General features: G+C 41.2%; 2 protein-coding genes across 2 annotated transcripts; one reads left to right on the top strand and one right to left on the bottom strand.

The window, feature by feature from the left end:
- Positions 1-835: 835 nt before the first annotated feature.
- ccn6 (cellular communication network factor 6) lies at positions 836-13,321 on the top strand. The gene is made up of 5 exons (XM_060913502.1): positions 836-883; positions 9,295-9,625; positions 9,749-9,979; positions 12,027-12,211; positions 12,974-13,321. Exons 1-5 carry the CDS (start codon positions 848-850, stop codon positions 13,253-13,255), a joined length of 1,065 nt encoding a protein of 354 aa, XP_060769485.1. The 5' UTR covers positions 836-847; the 3' UTR covers positions 13,256-13,321.
- Positions 13,322-13,457: 136 nt separating this feature from the next.
- On the bottom strand, positions 13,458-21,117 carry tube1 (tubulin, epsilon 1). Its single transcript, XM_060913501.1, has 12 exons — positions 20,972-21,117; positions 16,689-16,762; positions 16,194-16,246; positions 16,046-16,103; positions 15,843-15,958; positions 15,618-15,739; positions 14,924-15,111; positions 14,638-14,810; positions 14,405-14,545; positions 14,170-14,310; positions 13,903-14,077; positions 13,458-13,792 (listed from the first exon to the last, which is right to left on the bottom strand). Exons 1-12 carry the CDS (start codon positions 20,994-20,996, stop codon positions 13,634-13,636), a joined length of 1,425 nt encoding a protein of 474 aa, XP_060769484.1. The 5' UTR covers positions 20,997-21,117; the 3' UTR covers positions 13,458-13,633.
- Positions 21,118-25,312: the final 4,195 nt, after the last annotated feature.

The following is a 25,312-nucleotide window of genomic DNA, read 5'->3' as shown; positions in this document are numbered from 1 at the left end:
CCCCTTTCTTGAAGATGTCTGTTCGTGATGGGTCTTGATACACTGACACCAGCCTCAGTCCACTCCTTGTGAAGCTCTCCCAAGTTCTTGCATCAACTTTTCTTGACAATCCTGTCAAGACTGCGGCGATCCCTGTTGCTTGTGCACCTTTTCCAGCCACCCTTTTCAGCAATGACCTTTTGTGGCTTACCCTCCTTGTGGAGGGCATCAGTGATCATCTTCTGGACAACAGTCAAGTCAGCAGTCTTCCCCATGATTGTGGTTGTGTGTACTGAACTAGACCGAGAGATACACTGTGTTCATACTGTTTTACTCAAACTCGAAATGAAATATTCTAATATTTTGAGATGTTTTTGTACTGTATGCCATACTGATTAAAATTAAAATAGAAAAATGCTTGAAACATTTTAGTTTATGTGTAATGAGTCTATAATATATAACATTTTCACTTTCTTAAATAACTGATGGAAAATATTGAACTTTTTCACAATGTGCTACACACACACTCTGTGAGGAGCACATCATCATCAGCACAGGGAAACTCAACAAACATCACAGGAATGTGTAGACAGACAGACAGATAGATAGATAGATAGATAGATAGATAGATAGATAGATAGATAGATAGATAGACTCAGATGCGATCAGATGGTTCAACATATGAGTTAAACTGCTGATGTATTCATATATATGAAAGAGAAGGTGTGTGTGTGTGTGTGTGTGTATGTCTTCAAGGAAAGGTGTGTTTATGGAGAACACAGTGGGGACCTTTGTAGCCCCCCCCGCCCCCTGTCTCTCTCTCTCTCCGTCTCTCTCTCTTTCAGTTTGCTGTGTGACAGTGTGTAAGATGTTGCTGCTGCTGTGCTGCTGTTTACTGCTCCAGGTAAGAACTGTCTCTCCCTCCCTGTCTCTCTCTCTCTCTCTCTCTTTTATTCGTGCATTAGTGTGTGTTGTTCAGGGACAGAACCCCACACCCTCGTACCTGCTGAATGGTTGTGTGTGTTTACTTTCACATCACTTTATTCTTTAATAATCTATTTGTCATTTCCACTGATAAACTACTTATTGACCTGAATTCTGTCATTTTACACAACAATCATACTTTTTGGTAAATAATGAAAGTAAAAGGATTACAGAAACCTCCTCAGTACTCATTTGGGGCGGAGCTATGTCAGCTCAGCTTGTGATGTCAGTAACTCAGACGAGTTCGCACCGTTCGTGTTCGATATGTAAATTATTACATGGATGCCAACATGACGCCAGAAATGTTTGTTTATTTTAATGTTAGTGATTTTAAACTGTTAGGGAGAAGGGCTGAAGGACAGGGGGTGGTTCCATAATTAGCCTATTCATAGACTCTGGCATTTTTAATGAGGGTGACAGTGCAGTGATGTTCCACCGACAAACAATACAGATTTTTATTAATCATTATGAATAATTCAACAAAAACTTTAACGTGTGTGTGTGTGAACCTGTAGATACTGAGGAGAAATCTCACTCTACAAAAATTTAACAGAGAGGCTTTGAATTTTTCTTTGTCATGACCCTGGAAGCACTTTTCTGCGAAATCTGAACACACACACGTGATGTGATGTAGACCATTTAAATGTTCCACAGTGACTGAGTCTGTCTGGTTTTATCATTGCTAGCAATGTTTATTGATTATTAGCCACACCTTTCATGAATAAGTTCCTGAATCTCTCCTTCATCTTAAACACACAATGTTTTTGGTGTTTTGTTAAAAATGTTACTGCTGTATGAAAGCATAGTTCTGTTTCCAGAGCTAGCCTGGATATGTTACACGGCTAACAGCTGAATGCTAACATGGCGAGTGAGGTCCAGGTACTATTCCGTGTTGCACTGTTGTTTATGATGCTCACACGCAACTGTGACTGTTGGCATCTGCTTTCAGACAAGACTGCAGAATCACGGGCCCTCGGAATAGTGCACTACAGTAGGTAGTGAACAGGGCGTGGTTCAGGACTGAGTGTTTGTTAACAAAAATGAGTTCTTTGTACGTTGGGCAGGAAATTTGTTCAGAAAGGGTTCCCTCGGAGGAACACACTGTGTGAGAGAGTGTTAAGGGTTAAAGGTTTTGGCTGACGAGGAATTTCAGGTGTTTAAACCAGAGCAGAAAACATGAAGATCATAACACATGGAACAGACTGAGCTTTATTCCTACTGAAACACTGCCACAACTGTGCTACAGCGTGTGTGTGTGTGTGTGTGCGTGTGTGTGTTCTCCTTTCAGACTGGCTGCTGGATGAAGGAGTTGTTTATTTAAACCTGCACATACCTGATTTAAAGGTCCCATGGCATGAAATGTTCACTTTCTGAGGTTTTTTAACGTTAAAATGAGTCCCTCTGACCTTCTTAAGTCACCCCAGTGGCTAGAAATTTCATAATGTGTAAACCAAACTATGCCCAACATTTGAGAATGGCGCGTCAAAACGGCGCGTTGATAAGCTCTTCCCTTTACTACGTCAGCAAGGGAGATGATCCCCACGCCCCCCCTCTGGATTCCCACCCACTGTATGGATTGCCCCGCCCAGCTCAAAAGTTGCCACCAAACATGGAAGTTGCGCTGTACATGGATGTGACAACACAGAAAGGAGTCTGTTTTTCCTGCCGACGGGAGAGCCCCTGAAGACGCAGTGGCTTCATTTTATTTACTCCAATAATACGCCGTCGAGTCTACCTAAGACGGTGTATGTTTGTCGGAAGCATTTTCCTGATGAATGTTTCCACAACTTGGGACAGTACAGGGCAGGTTTTGCACATCAACTGTCACTGAAGCCTGGGTCCGTACCAAGCATCCCTGCCGCATCAGCCACAAACACCCAACAAGTAAGTGTAGAACTGTTAAGTCGTTTTGCTGTGTTTTAAAATCGGTGCCACGTTAGCCTTGCAATGGCTACATTAGCTGTGCAGCTAACCGCTTCCTGCAGTTAGCCAGGTACTCTGCGCTACAAAACTAAAGAGCATGCAGCATGCTCTGTTAAACTGAGTTTAGTCTGGAAATTGACTGTAACTTATGAGCTTATGTTTGACTATTGCTCCGCAATGCATGTCTTCTGTTGGATAAGCGCTATGTTGCTGTAGTTGCTGCTTCTATCCTCTTTGGTTATGGAGTGCGTGTTGAAGCCTAGGGTATTATACGTTCGTAAACTACCACTCCGAACACTCTCACTCTCTGTTCTCTGTGTCACGTTGAGTTTACGAAAGGAGTCCGAGGGAGAACGGGGTTTTGTCTTAGCAGCGTGGCTACAGGCGCTGATAGCAGCGAGTATGTGTGTGCGCAGCTTGGTCAAGCCCCTCCCCCTCAGCCCGCCCCCACCCTCTACCCTTCCCCGCCTCCTGCTTCTCATTAGCAAAACGACGCACTGGGAAAAGCGCTGAAATGGGGCTTTCTCCCAGGAGGCTATATCTACGTGCCGAGGGTTCATTTTGAGAAAGGCTGCGGATATAACATCCGGAAACCTCCACGAGCCCGTTTAAAGCATCAACAAACCACCATGCCATGGGACCTTTAACAAACAGGAAGTGTAAAACTCTGCTCATGTTCAATTTGTGTGTGTGTACACTTGGGCAATGTTTACTTTCATATCAGAATAAAATAATCAGATGTTTGATTGTGTTCCTGATGATATGACGTGACCTTGTTGGCGTTTCACTTCGTCACCACACGCTGCAATTATTCAGTTATTAAAAATGACACACTGTACTTTTTATCTGCTTATAGCTACTTTAATGCTATAATGCCATTATAATACAGTTAGGTCCATATATATTTGGACACTGACACAAATTTTGTTTTTTTACCTGTTTACTGAAACATATTCAAGTTATAGTTATATAACGGACATGGACATAAAGTCCAGACTTTCAGCTTTCATTTGAGGGTATCCACATTAAAATTGGATGAAGGGTTTAGGAGTTTCAGCTCCTTAACATGTGCCACCCTGTTTTTAAAGTGACCAAAAGTAATTGGACAATTGACTCAAAGGCTATTTCATGGGCAGGTGCGGGAAATTCCTTCATTATGTCATTCTCAATTAAGCAGATAAAAGGCCTGGAGTTGATTTGAGGTGCGGTGCTTGCATTTGGAAGATTTTGCTGTGAAGAAAACATGTGGTCAAAGGAGCTCTCCATGCAGGTGAAACAAGCCATCCTTAAGCTGCAAAAACAGAAAAAACCCATCCGAGAAATTGCTACAATATTAGGAGCGGCAAAATCTACAGTTTGGTACATCCTGAGAAAGAAAGAAAGCACTGGTGAACTCATCAATGCAAAAAGACCTGGACGCCCACAGAAGACAACAGTGGTGGATGATCGCAGAATGAAGAGAAACCCCTTCACAACAGCCAACCAAGTGAACAACACTCTCCAGGAGGTAGGCGTATCAATATCCAAATCTACCATAAAGAGAAGACTGCATGAAAGTAAATACAAAGGGTTCACTGCACGGTGCAAGCCACTCATAAGCCTCAAGAATAAAAAGGCTAGATTGGACTTTGCTAAAAAACATCTAAAAAAGCCAGCACAGTTCTGGAAGAACATTCTTTGGACAGATGAAACCAAGATCAACCTCGACCAGAATGATGGAAAGAAAAAAGTATGGCGAAGGCGTGGTACAGCTCATGTACCACATCATCTGTAAAACACGGCGGAAGCAGTGTGATGGCTTGGGCATGCATGGCTGCCAGTGGCACTGGGTCACTAGTGTTTGTTGATGATGTGACACAGGACAGAAGCAGCCGGATGAATTCTGAGGTATTCAGAGACATACTGTGTGCTCAAATCCAGCCAAACTGATTGGTCGGCGTTTCATAATACAGATGGACAACGACCCAAAACATAAAGCCAAAGCAACCCAGGAGTTTATTAAAGCAAAGAAGTGGAATATTCTTGAATGGCCAAGTCAGTCACCTGATCTCAACCCAATTGAGCAGCATTTCACTTGTTAAAGACTAAACTTCAGACAGAAAGGCCTACAAACAAACAGCAACTGAAAACCGCTGCAGTAAAGGCCTGGCAGAGCATTAAAAAGGAGGAAACACGGCGTCTGGTGATGTCCATGAGTTCAAGACTTCAGGCAGTCATTGCCAACAAAGGGTTTTCAACCAAGTATTAGAAATGAACATTTTATTTACAATTATTTAATTTGTCCAGTTACTTTTGAGCCCCTGAAATGAAGGGATTGTGTTAAAAAATGCTTTAGTTCCTCACATTTTTATGCAATCATTTTGTTCAACCCACTGAATTAAAGCTGAAAGTCTGAACTTCAACTGCATCTGAATTGTTTTGTTCAAAATCCATTGTGGTAATGTACAGAACCAAAATTAGAAAAATGTCGCCTCTGTCCAAATATTTATGGACCCAACTGTATACTGGAAACGAGTGGATCAGATTTCAGCTCTGGAGTGTAATGGGATGAAAGTAAATGCACCCTGTGTTTGTTTTGACCTCCCGAACACACCGTGAATTTGGTGAAAATCAGAAAATGGTGAACTAACCCCTTACTTTTTTTGTGTGTCTGTGTCCGTCCTGACATTATCTGATTTACTCCAAATTCACTCCGTGACCGAGTGGAGTTTCACCCCGTCACTCCACAGCTGAGCTCTGAGCCCGTGGGTGTGTGTGAACTGTACAGCACAATGTGTCAATAATGTCAGACTGGGAGGTAATTTTTGTTATAGCAGCTATAAACAGTCATCTCCTCCCCAGCCTCACTTTATTCTCACTTCACGTTAATCAGACAAATAAAATGAGAAACCGCAAAGAAGTGTAAACTCCTCCGTCCTGAAGATGCCGGAAAACTCAGAGTTACAGTTTTACCCCTGACACTGGAGACTCCTTCTGTAAATATAAAAATAATTTCAGAAAATAACAATAATTACAGGGGGCGGCACGGTGGTGTAGTGGTTAGCGCTGTCGCCTCACAGCAAGAAGGTCCTGGGTTCGAGCCCCGTGGCCGGCGAGGGCCTTTCTGTGCGGAGTCTGCATGTTCTCCCCGTGTCCGCGTGGGTTTCCTCCGGGTGCTCCGGTTTCCCCCACAGTCCAAAGACATGCAGGTTAGGTTAACTGGTGACTCTAAATTGAGCGTAGGTGTGAATGTGAGTGTGAATGGTTGTCTGTGTCTATGTGTCAGCCCTGTGATGACCTGGCGACTTGTCCAGGGTGAACCCCGCCTTTCACCCGTAGTCAGCTGGGATAGGATCCAGCCCGCCTGCGACCCTGTAGAACAGGATAAAGCGGCTACAGATAATGAGATGAGATCAGCAATAATTACACACCTCTTTTTTCTTTGATTATTTGTGAAGCGTCTGCTGTAGGAGTCTGTGTGAACGAGCGATTACTATAGAAACAAGTGCATTAATATAAACCTGATTTTTAGCTGCGCTACTATCAGAAAATTAATCAACACCTGACCAATCACAATCCAGAATTCCAGCAGTGCTGCCGTGTGTGTGTGTGTGTGTGTCCATCAGCACATTGTTCTTGTTGAACTGATGGCGTCATCTTGCCTCAGGATTTGAAGCTGTGTGTTTTTAATAAACGACTCAAACTGCATCTGGAATAATAATATTATACACTTCACTGACAGCAACACCTGCAGGGATGAGAGTGGGTGGTCACCAAAAAAGCAGAAAACAAGATGGCGCCCGCAGCCGGGGGTCTGGGAAGGATACCCCCCCAGGAAAATTTTGAAAAATAAGGCCTTACAAACCCCTGTTCCTGCAATCTGAGCTGTAGTAGATAAAAAAATATCTGTTGTCTTTTTTATATATTTACATGAAAATATGTTTCAAATCAATAGGAGTATTGTTTGAATTCAAAATAAAATCACATTCTACATTCAAGGGTATGGTTATAATTCATGATCAACAAAAATGACAAACTAAATTCACATTAAACTTAAGTTTTATTAATTATCAAAATGTTCATATATTAAATAAAATTTCTTAGGGAGAAAAGGTCAGTCACCCTGTGTCCTCATTACTTGCATATGATTTCAAAGTCTTTTGAAATATTTAAGTTTTCAAAACTGTCAGCATTAATTCAGATTTACTGACCATCATATACAGTGGTGCTTGAAAGTTTGTGAACCCTTTAGAATTTTCTATATTTCTGCATAAATATGACCGAAAACATCATCAGATTTTCACACAAGTCCTAAAAGTAGATAAAGAGAACCCAGTTAAACAAATGAGACAAAAATATTATACTTGGTCATTTATTTATTGAGGAAAATGATCCAATATTACATATCTGTGAGTGGCAAAAGTATGTGAACCTTTGCTTTCAGTATCTGGTGTGACCCCCTTGTGCAGCAATAACTGCAACTAAACGTTTGCGGTAACTGTTGATCAGTCCTGCACACCGGCTTGGAGGAATTTTAGCCCGTTCCTCCGTACAGAACAGCTTCAACTCTGGGATGTTGGTGGGTTTCCTCACATGAACTGCTCGCTTCAGGTCCTTCCACAACATTTCCATTGGATTAAGGTCAGGACTTTGACTTGGCCATTCCAAAACATTAACTTTATTCTTCTTTAACCATTCTTTGGTAGAACGACTTGTGTGCTTAGGGTCGTTGTCTTGCTGCATGACCCACCTTCTCTTGAGATTCAGTTCATGGACAGATGTTCTGACATTTTCCTTTAGAATTCGCTGGTATAATTCAGAATTCATTGTTCCATCAATGATGGCAAGCCGTCCTGGCCCAGATGCAGCAAAACAGGCCCAAACCATGATACTACCACCACCATGTTTCACAGATGGGATAAGGGTCTTATGCTGGAATGCAGTGTTTTCCTTTCTCCAAACATAACGCTTCTCATTTAAACCAAAAAGTTCTATTTTGGTCTCATCCATCCACAAAACATTTTTCCAATAGCCTTCTGGCTTGTCCACATGATCGTTAGCAAACTGCAGACGAGCAGCAATGTTCTTTTTGGAGAGCAGTGGCTTTCTCCTTGCAACCCTGCCATGCACACCATTGTTGTTCAGTGTTCTCCTGATGGTGGAATCATGAACATTAGCCAATGTGAGAGAGGCCTTCAGTTGCTTAGAAGTTACCCTGGGGTCATTTGTGACTTCGCTGACTATTACACGCCTTGCTCTTGGAGTGATCTTTGTTGGTCGGCCACTCCTGGGGAGGGTAACAATGGTCTTGAATTTCCTCCATTTGTACACAATCTGTCTGGCTGTGGATTGGTGGAGTCCAAACTCTTTAGAGATGGTTTTGTAACCTTTTCCAGCCTGATGAGCATCAACAACGCTTTTTCTGAGGTCCTCAGAAATCTCCTTTGTTCGTGCCATGATACACTTCCACAAACATGTGTTGTGAAGATCAGACTTTGATAGATCCCTGTTCTTTAAATAAAACAGGGTGCCCACTCACACCTGATTGTCATCCCATTGATTGAAAACACCTGACTCTAATTTCACCTTCAAATTAACTGCTAATCCTAGAGGTTCACATACTTTTGCCACTCACAGATATGTAATATTGGATCATTTTCCTCAATAAATAAATGACCAAGTATAATATTTTTGTCTCATTTGTTTAACTGGGTTCTCTTTATCTACTTTTAGGACTTGTGTGAAAATCTGATGATGTTTTCGGTCATATTTATGCAGAAATATAGAAAATTCTAAAGGGTTCACAAACTTTCAAGCACCACTGTACATGTTCAATGTATTAAATCAAACGAATGCTAAGTTTATGGGATAATGTCGATGTACACTTTATACAATTATTTATAGCTCACAGTCACTTCTCATTTTCATTTAATCATTTCGACGACGACTTCAGCTTTCTGGCCAAAAACGAGCATCGATTTCACGTACCTTCGCTTCGTCTCGCTTGTCAATTGTATTCGGCGTTTTGAGTAAAAAAGCCGATATGAAAGAGAAACGTATTTTTGAAGCGCAGCGACGATGAACATGTGCAAGTTTCGATAAAATAGAACAGACGCGGGTACTTTTGTAAGAACTGTTATGATTGGCTCTCATGCTCTCGCCAGCGATGTTTTGGCCAATTACATTGTAGATAACACGTATTCTACCGCCAGACTAAAGATGGCGAAAATGTAAACATGTAACATCGTCGTACGCTTGAGTATCATGAAGGAACATACCCCAACCCCCGTCAGTGAAAAAAACATCTCGACGGATAATATCGATTTTCGCTCAGAAAAAGCAGAAATCTGCCGAAAAGCGGAAAATTCTCATCCCTGCACCTGGCAACCTCAGAGTAATCTCTCTCTCTCTCTCTCTCTCTCTCTCCAGCAGGTCAGCAGTACTCAGGCAGGGAAAGCTGTGGCTGGAAAGGCTGCAGGAGGGAAGTCAGGGAAGGTCCATGTGGGAAACACTGAGCTGGTGGTGTATGGAGGCGGCGGCTCTGGGCGTGTGCAGTTCTGCAGCTGGCCGTGCCGGTGCGGTCCGAGGCCACAGTGCGCTCCGGGGGTCAGTGCTGTGCTGGACGGCTGCGGCTGCTGTAAGAGCTGTGCACAACAGATTGGAGAACCCTGTAACGAGCGTGATGTGTGCGATCCACACAAGGGCATGTACTGCGACTTCTCCCGGGACAAACCACGCTTCCAACTCGGGGTGTGTGCATGTGAGTGACGATACACTGTACACACACGTTCAGAAAAACAGAAACTTCATTGTGAAAATTAACAGAACAGATAACATTCAGGAACCTTTTATCAAAAAGTTCTCTCTCTCTCTCTCTGAATAGACATGATGGCAGTGGGTTGTGATCTAAACGGAGTTCGCTATGAGAATGGTGAGGCGTTTCAGCCCCACCCTCTGTATAAGTGCACATGTATCGGTGGAGCTATCGGCTGTACACCTGTATTTATCCAGAAACCTGCAGCCATGTTGGGGTCAGCGCCCTTACAGAGCAGCATCACCCCCGCTGGGTTACGGGTGAAAACGCCACAGGACACGGCGTACAGGAGCACGTCAGGTGAGACAGACGCATTCATTAGACCAGGGGTTTTCAAAGTGTGGGAGAGTCCGCCCCCCTCAGAGAGCAAATAAACAACAGCCCCCCCTTACAATTTTTGTTGTTGCTATACTTAAATGTTCCATTCGTATTTAAAACAAAAAAAAAAGGTTGTTGTACACATTTTTTTCTTTTACACATTTTAAACATTTGTGCTTTTTTAAAACCTCTTTTTTACACATTTTAAACATCTGTGCTTTTTTTTTTAAACATCTTGTTTTACACATTTTAAACATCTGTGCTTTTTAAAAACCTCTTTTTTACACATTTTAAACATCTGTGCTTTTTAAAAACCTCTTTTTTACACATTTTAAACATCTGTGCTTTTTAAAAACCTCTTTTTTACACATTTTAAACATCTGTGCTTTTTTAAAACCTCTTTTTTACACATTTTAAACATCTGTGCTTTTTAAAAACCTCTTTTTTACACATTTTAAACATCTGTGCTTTTTAAAAACCTCTTTTTTACACATTTTAAACATCTGTGCTTTTTAAAAACCTCTTTTTTTACACATTTTAAACATCTGTGCTTTTTTAAAACCTCTTTTTTACACATTTTAAACATCTGTGCTTTTTTAAAACCTCTTTTTTACACATTTTAAACATCTGTGCTTTTTTAAAACCTCTTTTTTACACATTTTAAACATCTGTGCTTTTTTAAAACCTCTTTTTTACACATTTTAAACATCTGTGCTTTTTAAAAACCTCTTTTTTACACATTTTAAACATCTGTGCTTTTTAAAAACCTCTTTTTTACACATTTTAAACATCTGTGCTTTTTAAAAACCTCTTTTTTACACATTTTAAACATCTGTGCTTTTTTAAAACCTCTTTTTTACACATTTTAAACATCTGTGCTTTTTAAAAACCTCTTTTTTACACATTTTAAACATCTGTGCTTTTTAAAAACCTCTTTTTTACACATTTTAAACATCTGTGCTTTTTAAAAACCTCTTTTTTACACATTTTAAACATCTGTGCTTTTTTAAAACCTCTTTTTTACACATTTTAAACATCTGTGCTTTTTTAAAACCTCTTTTTTACACATTTTAAACATCTGTGCTTTTTTAAAACCTCTTTTTTACACATTTTAAACATCTGTGCTTTTTTAAAACCTCTTTTTTACACATTTTAAACATCTGTGCTTTTTTAAAACCTCTTTTTTACACATTTTAAACATCTGTGCTTTTTTTAAACATCTTGTTTTACACATTTTAAACATCTGTGCTTTTTAAAAACCTCTTTTTTACACATTTTAAACATCTGTGCTTTTTTTAAACATCTTGTTTTACACATTTTAAACATCTGTGCTTTTTAAAAACCTTTTTTTTACACATTTTAAACATCTGTGCTTTTTAAAAAACTTTTTTTTTTACACATTTTAAACATCTGTGCTTTTTTAAAACCTTTTTTACACATTTTAAACATCTGTGCTTTTTAAAACCTCTTTTTTACACATTTTAAACATCTGTGCTTTTTAAAAACATTTTTTTTAACACATTTTAAACATCTGTGCTTTTTTTTTAAACATCTTGTTTTACACATTTTAAACATCTGTGCTTTTTTTTTTTAAACATCCCATAGCATCGTTAGCTAGCACCTCTTGGCAGACAACACACTGTGGCAGTGGGGCATCTTCAGATCCAGTCCATGAAAATCCAAACTTTAAATAATCGTGGTCATACTTCCTTCTTTTTCTGCTTGGCCCAGACTCTGTCTCCTCACTCACTGTAGCTTTAGATACTAAAAATCGATCCATTTTGTCTCTGGTAAAGGCTAGCTGAAGTTCGCTAAATGTCCGCAATAGTAACTTATTCTGGTTTATTTTTCCTCACATTTCGCCCCCCCTGAAGAACTCTGGCGCCCCCTAGGGGAGGCACGCCCCACACTTTGAAAAGCCCTGCATTATACAGTTAACTGATTAGCCACAGTGACACACACACACACACACACACACACAGACACAGAGTGTGAAAGGCTGAGTGGTTTGTGACTGTGGCGTGGGAAGCTTACAGGACTCCTCCTTTAGTGAAGACGAGGGGATGTGTGGTCCAGACGACGCCCTGGTCTCCCTGCTCACGCTCCTGTGGCTTCGGCATCTCCATCCGCATCTCCAACCACAACACCAAGTGCGACATGAGGAAAGAACGGCGCCTGTGTTTGCTCCGCCCCTGCGACAAAAAAAGCCTGAAGGTACCACCCACAACCATGACATCACTTCATGTAGCACAGACACGCCCCCAGTGGACCTGATGGTGTTTAATACCCCTTTTCCACCAAATCAGTTCCAGGGCCGGTGCTGGTTCACAACTCGTTCAACTTGTGAGCCAGCTGAGAACCAGTTTGCTTTTCCATAGCTCGCGGTGCTAAGGGAAGCCACGTCATTACGTCGCTGTTTGCATAAACCTTGGCGCGAATATCGAAGCAAAAACAACACGGAAGAAGCAGCAGCAGCAACAACAACGATAATAATAATGGATGACTTTGCGTTTGTACAGCTGCGGCTTCTCGTCGCTTAAAAATGGCGATCTTTCGCGGTCTTGTTATTGTTGTTGGTCTTAACAACTCCGCCCCGCCGCTGACGTAAGCGGTTCTTTCCTCTGGCCCAGCAGAGAGTTGGTGCTAGCCTGGAACCGGTTTTTCTGGCCCCAGAGCCAGTTCTTTGCCAGTGGAAACAGAAAACCCGGTTCCAAACTAAGCACTGGGCCCGAACCAGCCCTGGAACTGCTTTGGTGGAAAAGGGGCATGACAGGAACAGGAGTTTCAGAGCGGAGGTCTAAATTCGAGACTCTTCACTCTAGAAGAAATGACTCGAGTGGACGCTGCGTTAGTGCAACACAGAGGACAGGGAACAAGGGAGCAGAGAGAGAATTAGAACACAGCACTTGGTTTTATGGATGTAATGTTCACTTTCAGAAATAATTATTAGTGTAATGTCTGTGTGACTCCGCCCAGATCCCTGCAGGGAAGTCCTGCGAGCCGGAGTTCCAGGCGAGGACGGCAGAGAAGCTCACTCTGTCAGGCTGCACGAGTAGCAGGAAGTACCGACCGCACTACTGCGGAGCGTGCACCGACAAACGCTGCTGCGTCCCAAATCGCTCCAAGGTGGTGAAAGTGGAGTTCAAGTGTCTGGGCGGAGCCAGAGTGCAGTGGAAGATGCAGTGGATTACTTCCTGTGTGTGTGAGAGGAAGTGCAACAACCCAGGAGACATGTTCTCCCAACTCCACTTACTGTGACACACATCCCTCCTGCTGTAATGCGTTCGACTCCTTCCCTGTTTTTAATAAACACAGTTAATCTTCCCTTGTTTAGTTTCCTGACAGGACACAGCGCTGCAGTCATGGATTAGTGTGTGTGTGTGTGTGGCATGAGATCGTTTTTAACATCTCTAACACACACACTTATAAAAACAGCACTCTGATTAACATTAAACACTACTGACGTCTCAAACGCTTTATTACCTGAAAAACACCTATAAAAATATAAATAAATCTGTACAGTAATAATCATTACTTTAACACCGTCACACCTGCTGGGGGGAGAGGGGCGTGAGGATCAGTCACATGTATGCACCAGTGCCAGGTGGGCGGAGTCCTGATGGAGTGTAGTGATGCCTATGTGGCGATGGAGAGGCGTGGTGCATTGTGGGTAAGTGTCTCTGAGGGCGAGGGCAGTGTGTCGTACTGCTCTATGAGGTCAGAGAGAGAGTGTAGAGCCTCGGTGAACCCCGACACCTCCATCCCCTCTACACACACGTAGTGATGCAGGTGAGCCTGACACACACACGCACACACACACACACAGGTTATTATTAAACAGCCTGTATTTCCTTCAGACAGAGTGTGGGATGAGCTCAGGGTTTATTAGGCGGTGTGTGTGTTACCTTTCTGCGGTACAGTCGTGTGAAGCGTTCTCTCAGCTCAGTAAACGACGCTCGCACACACGTGTTATTGGCCAGAGCTAGTAGAGCGTGGGTGTGGCCTACTGGAGGAACTGAACACACACCTGTCTTCCAGCCTTCCTGATTCCACGGTACGAACGACAGAGTGGGCCCTAGTCTGGGGGGAGGGGAGGGGAGGGAGGTGCTGTCAGTGAGAAGCTGTAGGACACCACCTCCCCCGCTGTGTGTGTGTGTGTGTGTGTGTAAAACCTTTGGATGTTCCTGTGCAGGTCAGACACCTGGACGTTCCCCCTGACCATGAGCGCACATGCCAAGTACATCGCACGCCTGGGGTCAGAGGTCATCAGCTGGTGATCCTTACTGAACGCATCACTGAACATCTGATCCAGTCTGAACACACACACACATACACACACACACGATAGTGAAATCACCTGCTGTGTAATATGTATGGTATATATACACACACTGTGTGTGTGTGTACCTGCGTGTGGGAACATGTACATCAGCGAGTGTGTAGAGGGGTGTGAGGCTGGACACCAGGTAGTGTAACCGTGGAAAAGGGACCAGGTTCATGGCAATCTCACTCAGATCCACATTCAGAGAACCTTCAAACCGAGATGAGCTACATCACACACACACACACAGTGACTGTGATGCTCTTGAAGGAGAAGTGTGAAGAACTCTGATGTTTTGCTCAGGTGTGTGTGTGTGTACCTGGTGATGCTGAGTAACAGATTCGCCACGATGTTGTTCATGGCATCAAACGGCTTCTCTGACTTTGACACCCCCCCTTTCCCTGAGATAATGGTACAGTCCTTCTTAACCACACTGCCTAATTTACCCCTGTGGGTCATCAGCTGGATCTTACTGACAATGTCCATCAGAGACTGCAACACACACACACACACACACACACTTCACATGTAATATAAACCCTGCAATGATGAAACACAAGTAAAATGCTGACGTTCCTTATACACACACACACACACACACACACCTGGTTCTCGATAGGCAGGACGCAGTGAGCATGCTCAGTCAGCTCGCTCATGGCCAGCACGCTGTTGTATGGCGAGGTGATGACATCATCTTCAGCAGACGGATAAACCGCCGTGACGATCCGACACACATCCGGAAACTCATCCTCCAGCAACCTTAACACACGCGTCCCCAAGCCTGACCCAGTCCCTACACACACACACACACACACACACACACACACACACACACACACACACAGCCTTCACCTGTGTTCACACAGAGTGCTCAAAAATAATGCAGTCTTTGTGAATCACACCCACTCGCTCCGGTACACACACTGGACTTTCTTATCCTGCATTTTACAGGGACACACCCACAGCCCCGCCCCCACCACTGATGTCTCATAAGTTCTTATAAACGTGTTTAAGAGTCGAACGCGGTTCAGTTTCAGAGAGGTGTTCAGTTTTAGAAACGCGCTCCACACCTCTCCTCCCCGCAGTGACACGCCCGGCGCCCAGGATCCGACCTGCGGCTCTGAAACTCCGCACAGTTCATGTTCCCCCGATTGTGAAACGGCCCACGGAGCCTTCACACGGGCAACTCCAGAACCACAGTCTGACAACTCAAAGCTTCAGACAGGGGCCCTGAAGCCTCTAGGACTCTAAACATGTGTGTGTGTGTGTGTGTGTGTGTGTGTATATACACACACTCACCTCCCCCCATCGAGTGAATGAGGAAGAAACACTGCAGACAGTCACAGTGTTCTGCTGCTCGCCGGATCTGATCCACAATCTGCTCACGGTACACAGAACCATATGTATGATATCCTACTGCCCTGACACACACACACACACACACACGTCATGTCTGAACAATCCAACACTCCTGTAACAGAAGAACACTGATGGTGATCTCTGTGCGAGTGTGTGTTTAATTACCAGTTATTTCCGGAGCCATAGGAGTTACTGATGAGCTGAGTGGAGCTGAAGAGCTGCTGCAAGGGTCCACAGAGGACCTGAGAGAGAACCCCCTCCTCCATATCTATCAACACTGCCTGAGACACACACACACACACGAGACAAACAGAGTGAGAGACAGAGGGAATCTAGAACAGGTCTGATTTAGAGCTATAAACACTCACTCGTGCTTTCAGTGCTGTAATTCTGCTTCCAGGAGCTCCACCACCTCCATCACTCCTCCTACACACACACACACACACACACCTTGTTACTCTATTCTTCTATCACACTGAATGGAACAGAACTGAATTGGAGAGAAGAGATGAGTACCTTGGGTCAACATTCCTGAAGAAGCTGCTCAGTGCCTCGTCATAAATTCCTCTCTGAGGGAAAGAAACGCTGTTACTCTGTGTGTGTGTGTGTGTGTGTGTGTGCCTTTAAGTCCCTACTACCCGACTGTTACTGTATAAAGTTCTATGAGCATGCGAGTGAGTAGTAAGGACACGGTTTAGATGCACTCTGCTGCCATCGAACCCATTCTCTGACCCGGATATTCACAGATAATGTTATTTGGAGGGTCTAGCTGAATTATGGGATGTCATGGTGTAATGTAACGCAGTGTGGTATGTTTGCAAACAGCAGATGTAGCGGATCAGCTGGATCCTGTTTGACTGAGCATCAGACGCCCTACAGACTGCTGTCTGTGTACTAATAGTACGGAAGTGTGTATATTCAGACACAGCCAGGGGGAGGGCCGTGTTCTGGACACAGCTGAGTTATAAACACTATTCAGCAGGTGTGTGTGTGTGTGTGTGTGTGTGTTACCTTGTTGACGTGTGCGTGTTCTCGGAGTGCGAGATCCCAGAATCTGCAGCCCACCTGATTACCACACTGACCCACTGACAAAAACATTATAAACACAACAATGTTTATTATATTGAATTAAACTACAATATAAAGTTACTCTATTTTATTTTAATACTATAGTAATAATTCCTGCAGGTGAAATGAGGGCAGGTGACCAATCAAAACTTGTAGAATTTATCAGAATCAGAATCATGTTTATTGGCCCAGTATGTTCTCTTTCACACACACACAGGATGCATGGGCGCCGCCAGGGGGGGAAAGGTTAGAACAGTTCTAGGGGCCCAGCACTGCCATGGGGCCCTTTAAGGGGCTTTTAATGATTTTAATAAGACTTTTGAAATAACAGCAATGCAATATTCCATCTGGTAAAATGAGCTAATTGAACAAGGTTGTCTATTTCTTGAGTTCTTCAACATATTGTCATTTAACCCTCCCCCTTTTGCGAAATGGTACGGTCCAGTTCTGGTAGAAGCGCGATGCGTTAAATCTGTGTGCTGATCAGTGCGACGCTACTTGCTGCTGTGTCGCGGTGCAGCAGCCAGCCAGCCAGCAGTGGAGTGCGTACAGTCTATGATCGCTAAATATGAAGAGTGGCTGTCAAAAACGTAAAGAAAGGCAGCTGAAAGCTCACGTGTGTTCAAAATATTAGCGAATGGTAAATGAACAGTATGAACGTGGTTGGAAGAGAACACTTTTACAGTTTGTACAGTGACTTTTTTCCATTTTAATAACTGAACTGACTTGTGTGATAAACAAGATGAAATATTACGTTATGCTGGTGCTAATAACTAGTGCTAATAACCAGTTTCATAACTAATGGGATGCCCTAAACATGCACAGATTCAGCCTCAGGGGGACCTCCGCCCTACCAAACCACTGAACCCCCCTTTGGAGAAGGAGGTAAGCAGCAATACAACCCATAAATGCTTTAGGATTGAAGTTTTTAATGAGCGAGCGCCATATACGGTTTGCTAGATTAAAGTGTTGCTAATAACAGACACCAGTCAAGTGTTTGACATGGTTACGTGTGTGGAATGTTCACACGTTCTAAACCATTGGTTTCAAATTGAGGAGCTGGAGAAAGCGCAGCACACATAAAAGAGGGGTAGAGGTTACAACATATGAAGAAATACGTACGTAACTGATCAAACATATTCCCTTTTTGCAGAACAGTACACACAGCTTTCTACCTAAGGCCAAATAAAAAAAATAGTGTGTTTCCGGTAACCCAACCGATCAAGAATTTCCGCATCGAAATTGCTGACTATAAACTTTTTATTACAAATTTCCCTCGATATTTTAGTGTAAGCGGCGTTAGTTTGTCATAATTTTTTGTTTCAACGCATTCAAGTTGTGAAAGAAACGATAAAAAGTAAAATGTTTCGCCACTTCTATCAGCCCTCCTGCATAAACATGGAAGCGCACTCGTATACTGAAGGAGGAAGGAAAACTGAGCCGAGCCGCCATGTTGAATCCTCATTCAAGGCTGTAATGCAAATTGCTTCCTTTTCAGTATACAAGTGCACTTCCATGGCAGGGAAAACACTACATTTTGCCGCCTATGTAGTCCCCTATTTATACAAATAGGAGTCATTCAGGATTCAGCCATGTTTGTGCTCAGTGTTTTTGCTCGACCCGAGTTCTACAGTAGGCTAGGCGAGGCCGTCTGCTTTTAATGGAAGTAGCCTAGCACGTTATTTTCACGTTATTTCTTGATAAGGTGTTTTCACGTTATTACATGAAAATATCATGAAATATCGCTTCCGTAGATCATAACTCGAACTCTCGCGATATTTTTTTTATTAAAGGATTCTGTGCCAAAATACTATTTTGTAAGATGTTTACTTGTGTTAATTTTTTCGAACAAAAAAAAAACCTTTCCTACCTACCGACCTTATTTTAGTATTTCATGTTACCAGAAACACACTATTTTTTTTTTTGGCCTAACACATAACAATCCATGGGATTTCCATAGGTATTTTGATGCTGGGTAGAAAACTTTTTCTATGATTTATTAGCAGTCACATCACACATTTCACTACCAATTGTCCTAGCACAAGAAGATGTGGCAAAATCTTGAATTTTCATTTGTGATTGTAAATGCACCAGAATTAGTCACTGACCAGTTTTCATCTACAATCCCGATTCCAAAAAAGTTGGGACAAAGTACAAATTGTAAATAAAAACGGAATGCAGTAATTTACAAATCTCAAAAACTGATATTGTATTCACAATAGAACATAGACAACATATCAAATGTCGAAAGTGAGACATTTTGAAATTTCATGCCAAATATTGGCTCATTTGAAATTTCATGACAGCAGCACATCTCAAAAAAGTTGGGACAGGGGCAATAAGAGGCTGGAAAAGTTAAAGGAACAGCTGGAGGACCAAACTGCAACTCATTAGGTCAATTGGCAATAGGTCATTAACATGACTGGGTATAAAAAGAGCATCTTGGAGTGGCAGCGGCTCTCAGAAGTAAAGATGGGAAGAGGATCACCAATCCCCCTAATTCTGCGCCGACAAATAGTGGAGCAATATCAGAAAGGAGTTCGACAGTGTAAAATTGCAAAGAGTTTGAACATATCATCATCTACAGTGCATAATATCATCAAAAGATTCAGAGAATCTGGAAGAATCTCTGTGCGTAAGGGTCAAGGCCGGAAAACCATACTGGGTGCCCGTGATCTTCGGGCCCTTAGACGGCACTGCATCACATACAGGCATGCTTCTGTATTGGAAATCACAAAATGGGCTCAGGAATATTTCCAGAGAACATTATCTGTGAACACAATTCACCGTGCCATCCGCCGTTGCCAGCTAAAACTCTATAGTTCAAAGAAGAAGCCGTATCTAAACACGATCCAGAAGCGCAGACGTCTTCTCTGGGCCAAGGCTCATTTAAAATGGACTGTGGCAAAGTGGAAAACTGTTCTGTGGTCAGACGAATCAAAATGTGAAGTTCTTTATGGAAATCAGGGACGCCGTGTCATTCGGACTAAAGAGGAGAAGGACGACCCGAGTTGTTATCAGCGCTCAGTTCAGAAGCCTGCGTCTCTGATGGTATGGGGTTGCATTAGTGCGTGTGGCATGGGCAGCTTACACATCTGGAAAGACCCCATCAATGCTGAAAGGTATATCCAGGTTCTAGAGCAACATATGCTCCCATCCAGACGACGTCTCTTTCAGGGAAGACCTTGCATTTTCCAACATGACAATGCCAAACCACATACTGCATCAATTACAGCATCATGGCTGCGTAGAAGAAGGGTCCGGGTACTGAACTGGCCAGCCTGCAGTCCAGATCTTTCACCCATAGAAAACATTTGGCGCATCATAAAGCGGCAGATACGACAAAAAAGACCAACTAGAATCCTACATTAGACAAGAATGGGTTAACATTCCTCTCCCTAAACTTGAGCAACTTGTCTCCTCAGTCCCCAGACGTTTACAGACTGTTGTAAAGAGAAAAGGGGATGTCTCACAGTGGGAAACATGGCCTTGTCCCAACTTTTTTGAGATGTGTTGTTGTCATGAAATTTAAAAATCACCTAATTTTTCTCTTTAAATGATACATTTTCTCAGTTTAAACATTTGATATGTCATCTATGTTCTATTCTGAATAAAATATGGAATTTTGAAACTTCCACATCATTGCATTCCGTTTTTATTTACAGTTTGTATTTTGTCCCAACTTTTCTGGAATCGGGGTTGTAGTCCCTGGTAGGTTAATACATAAAATGTAATAAAAAGTCACAAACTCAAGGTCCATGGGCTATCAAAAGTCAAATAATGACAATAGTGCAATTGTGACGAGGGTGGGCAAAGTTGGGGGCCCAAAATTTCTGGCGGCGCCCCTGTATAATGTATATGAAATATGCAAATGAGCTCTTCTGCTGCCGCTAATTGGTTAATGTTATTATGACGTGATATAAAGGAGCAGGATGTAATTACGGCTTTTACAGCTGAAAAGTTTAGAGTTTGTGCAGGAGGTGCAGCACTACTGTCGCCATGGCAACCAGCAACGCGCTCGACACTGCAGTTTTAACTTAACATTACACTTTAACAGCATTAATGTTTAATAACTTTAATAACATTAATGCTTTCCACACACACGCGCGCGCGAGCTCTAACTTTCAGTCAGGAAATTTAAAGCTAGTTAACCCCACAGAAAGTGCTAGCTGGGCAGCGCGAGCTTGCTGCTAAGTTAGCATTTTATCGTATTAAAACTTTCTCACCTTGAATAACAACCGACTGAGTCATTCTGCAAACCAGCCCCAAATATACACAGTCAAACTAACAATTCCTAGCTTTTTATTTTAAATGAATTCTTTGCTCTCACACTGATGAGTCGCAGTCACTCCGCGCCTTTTCAGTCAAAGTCGCATCGGCGCGCATTGATGACGTTGCATCAGTGGCTTACGTCACGTGACTTGTCTTCAGCTAGCATACATTAACTTTTGTTCTAGATTTTTCCACATTGAATTACACGTTTAAAATAAACTGGGTTAAGCGTTTTTTAAGGCATCCAACATCACTGTGGAACTTTATTCCCAATTACATTTTTTCTTCTTTGGGGGGTCTGAACTTTGTCCTAATGTGCAATTACAATATTGATAAAATTCCTGTAAAACTTGCTTCTTACCATAAACAAATCCTGTTGGCCTGGTCACTGATATATAAACACAACTTTAGCCCACAAAGATTTTATATTTGGAACAATAAGCATATTTTATTTAAAAATAGATCACTCTTTTTAAAGCATTGGTTTGATAACAATATCATTTTAGTTAATCAACCCTTCAATCAAGATGGTCATCTTTATTCCTATTCTGAGTTTCTTCTTAAATATGGTATCCCTGTCACCCCGAAGGACTTTTCTGTTGTTTTTGATGCCATCCCTGCGGGCATAATTTCTTTATTTAGAGGCCTTAAGGGTCAGTTATATGACCCTGTCGTGCGTGATGTTGCTGAGACTAATGTTGGAAGAAGTTGCTTTTCAAATCATAAGAATTCAAACAAAACAATCCGTCAACTTTTCCAACAAGAAATCACCACTGCGCCACCTTCTTTATCATTCTGGTCTAGTTATGTAGCGGACATTTGCTGGGATAAAGTGTGGCTGCTACCACATAAATTCTGCTTGACTAATAAGGTTAGAGAGATTTCTTTTAAGTTGATACATAGGTTTTACCCAACCAACCACTATTTACAGAAACTTAAAAAAGATATTGATGTAAACTGCACCTTTTGTAGGGGTCACAGAGAAACACTTGTACACTTATTTTGGTCATGCTCTCATACAAAGACATTTTGGTCTAAACTATCAAGATATATTATAGATTCTGTCTACCCTGATTTTGCTTTGAAATGGGAAAATGTACTCTTTGGTTTTGTTACTCAAGACAGGAATGCCACTTCTGAGTTTTACTTAATTAACCTCATTATCATTTTAGCCAAACATTATATACACAAGTCAAAATTTCAAAATGTAAAGCCAACCTTTATTGAATTCTCCATTTATGTAAATCATTATATAGCGTCCATCTCTTGCTCTCTTAATAAGAAAGCTGTGAAGTCTTATTCCCTTTTTGTGCTGTACAATGCATTCATGTAAATTTATTTATTTTCCTGTGTTTTTTTTTTTTTACTATTATTTCCATGCCATAACCCCTGGCAGACTGTTATATATGTTTTTTTTATACAAAATGTATGCAATGCTATCTGACAATAAAAAAAAAAAAAAAAAACCCATTAACTTTTGTTTTGTTTGTTTGTTTATTTGGCCATAAACGTACAATAAAAAACGGTACAGATGTGGCAGGGATGACACAAAAAAGCGTAAAAACTTGTTTCCATTGTGGTCCCTTATCACAGACAAAAAATAGCTACACACAATTAAAAAATAACAAAATAAAAAAATTTGACAATCCTGTATAACTGAATATCATGGGGAAGCATAGCAAAAATGTGAAAACTAATACCATAGCAAATAATACTGAACAATATTGATAATGTTAATAATAATAGAAAAACAAGAAAAGTAAGAGAGAAAAGAAGAAAAAAAACATAATATAATAATAATAATAATTAAAATAATAATAAATAAATAATGAAATTAAAAAATATAGAAACTAAAAATACACATAATCTGCTGCTTCCTCATCAAATAGAATGTTGAAAAAGTACTGTTTTTACTGTTTTTTTTTCAACAAGTGCTCTTTTGGTGGAATCAGAGGAATCCCCACTTAACCATACTGGATCAGATTGCAGGGTAGTGCTGACAATCCAGCTGTGATAGTGCTCAATGATTGTTGGGAGTATTGTAAAGAGTCTAAGGGGTTTGGATGGAATATTAAACAGGCTGTAAGACTATGTGGGCTAAACAGCTCGGGGTTTAGTGCTGCAATGGCTATTAGTAGTGTCCCTCCATGGATCCTCCCTACACCTGATGTCAGTATTGCACTTCTTACAGAAAAGAAAGAACACCCAATTGATCACACTTTTGCAATATATTGCAAAAACTATCTGTCTTCTTCCTTCCAGGAACATCTGCAAATATTTACTGATGGCTCTGAAAACATTCAGGACTTTACATACCAGAACTGAATAAGACATATGGATATAAATTGAGTAACTTTTTATCAATCTACACTGTTGAACTAACTGGAATAATTACTGCCTTAAGATGGATCGAGGAAGTCAAACCCCTCAAATCAGTCATATGTACCGACTCATTATCTGTATTACAAAGCTTTTCCTCAGGTAACTCAGCAAGAGATGATTTAATCATTGAGATGAAACAACATCTAGCTCATTTGAGAAACCTTGGACTTGCTGTCAGCTTCTGCTGGGTCCCAGCTCACATTGGCCTTAAGGGCAATGAGATAGCAGATAAAACTGCTAAGAAAGCTTTAGATCGTGTGTGCACTGATATTTATATTCCTTTAGGAAGAGGGGAAGCATTATAAAAACAGAGATCATGAAGAGATGGCAAGAAGAATGGGAGGCAGGAACAAAGGGTAGACAATACTTCAATGTACAGCGTCAGGTTGGGGGTAAAAGAATGACATATATGAGTGATTCCACACTTATGGGTACTGAAATGGGGACATGAACTTATTCACCTAAAACCATTTCTTTTTTTACCATCAGGTCACAAAACATGTAATCTTTAATGAATGATATGTTAAAAGATAACTTTAATTTTCTGAGATGTAATAAAAACATATTTATATGCCAAAGTCAAGCCTATGAGTTCCAAAATGATGTCTGTTACATTACTTCTGTTACGATTGTCCATCTCACGTCTGTTACAAATTAATTACAATCTAGCTCTATACCATGTTAATCTTATTGAAAGAATGTGTATGTTTATTCTACTACACATATTTATTAATTATATTTGCTAAAACATCACCTTCCTATGTTTCAAAAAGTAATTCTACATTGTTAAAATTGAGAATATATATGTCCACAACACTTCTGTTACGTTCTGACTTTGGCATATAAATATGTTTTTATTACATCTCAGAAAATTAAAGTTATCTTTTAACATATCATTCATTAAAGATTACATGTTTTGTGACCTGATGGTAAAAAAAAAGAAATGGTTTTAGGTGAATTTTTAAAAATAAGTTCATGTCCCCATTTCAGTACCCATAAGCGTGGAATCACTCGTATAGGACTTGGCAGAAGAGAAGAAGTGACATACACAAGATTAAGGTTGGGACACACTGGTCTCAATGCCACATTACATGTATTCGGGAAAACTGATGAGCTCTGTGTAGAGTGCCAGGTCAAGGAAGATGTGGAGCATGTTCTTTTTCATTGTAGAAAGTACAATGTCCAGAGAGAAACATGGATAGAACAAGAGGGTGAAGATGGAGACATTAATACTATTCTTAACCTCCTAGGGCTTAGCGGTCACATGCGTGGACAGCACTTTATGGAAATTCGGAACAAGAATCCACATATGTGGACATACTTTTTCTCTAAAAGTACATCTTATCAAAAGATGATGCTTAGTTTTTATTCTAATCAGGTTCTAATAAGCCCAAATAGCAAAGAGAAATAAAAAATGCATGTAAAAAAACAGCTTGGGCCTTAGGAGGTTAAGGAAGAAGGTATACAAGTAGAAAGAATTAAAGCCCTTATGTCATACCTTAATGATACAAAGCTCATAGAAAGAATTTAGGAGGTTCTTTTTTTTTTCTCTGCCCAAATGGATTTGACATGATCATTTCACACACTCCTGTGCAGTAGGTGGCGGTATACAAGTACATTGTGATCTGCCATTACTCAAAAGAAGAAGAAGCATACATTATTGCACTGAAAAACACTTAAAAGAACCTGCGTCCATATGGAATTTTATCTCTTGTCATGTGTTTTCTCAGTTGGGTGGCTTAGAATTTATTTTACGTTGCAATTACAACATTGATAGACTTCCTGTATCGTTGTCAAACTTTCACAAGCAAGCTCTTTTGTCTTGGTCTCTTATTTACAAGCACAATTTCTCTCCAAATACTTTCTTTGGAATAATAGGGATATATGTTATAAAAAGAAATCTATATTTTTTG

This window comes from Neoarius graeffei, chromosome 2 (genome assembly GCF_027579695.1).
Source record: "Neoarius graeffei isolate fNeoGra1 chromosome 2, fNeoGra1.pri, whole genome shotgun sequence".
NCBI lineage: Eukaryota > Metazoa > Chordata > Actinopteri > Siluriformes > Ariidae > Neoarius > Neoarius graeffei.
This window is presented reverse-complemented; position numbering and strand designations above follow the sequence as displayed.

Excerpts from the sequence above, each read along its gene's own strand:
- ccn6 (XM_060913502.1), top strand. The coding sequence starts at position 848 with ATGTTGCTGCTGCTGTGCTGCTGTTTACTGCTCCAG. Across the intron at positions 884-9,294 it reads GCTGCTGTTTACTGCTCCAG|CAGGTCAGCAGTACTCAGGC; the intron begins GTAAGAACTGTC and ends CTCTCTCTCCAG. Across the intron at positions 9,626-9,748 it reads CCAACTCGGGGTGTGTGCAT|ACATGATGGCAGTGGGTTGT; the intron begins GTGAGTGACGAT and ends CTCTCTGAATAG.
- tube1 (XM_060913501.1), bottom strand. The coding sequence starts at position 20,996 with ATGACTCAGTCGGTTGTTATTCAAG. Across the intron at positions 16,763-20,971 it reads TCAGTCGGTTGTTATTCAAG|TGGGTCAGTGTGGTAATCAG; the intron begins GTGAGAAAGTTT and ends TGTTTTTGTCAG. Across the intron at positions 14,078-14,169 it reads CTGCACAGGAACATCCAAAG|ACTAGGGCCCACTCTGTCGT; the intron begins GTTTTACACACA and ends CCCTCCCCCCAG.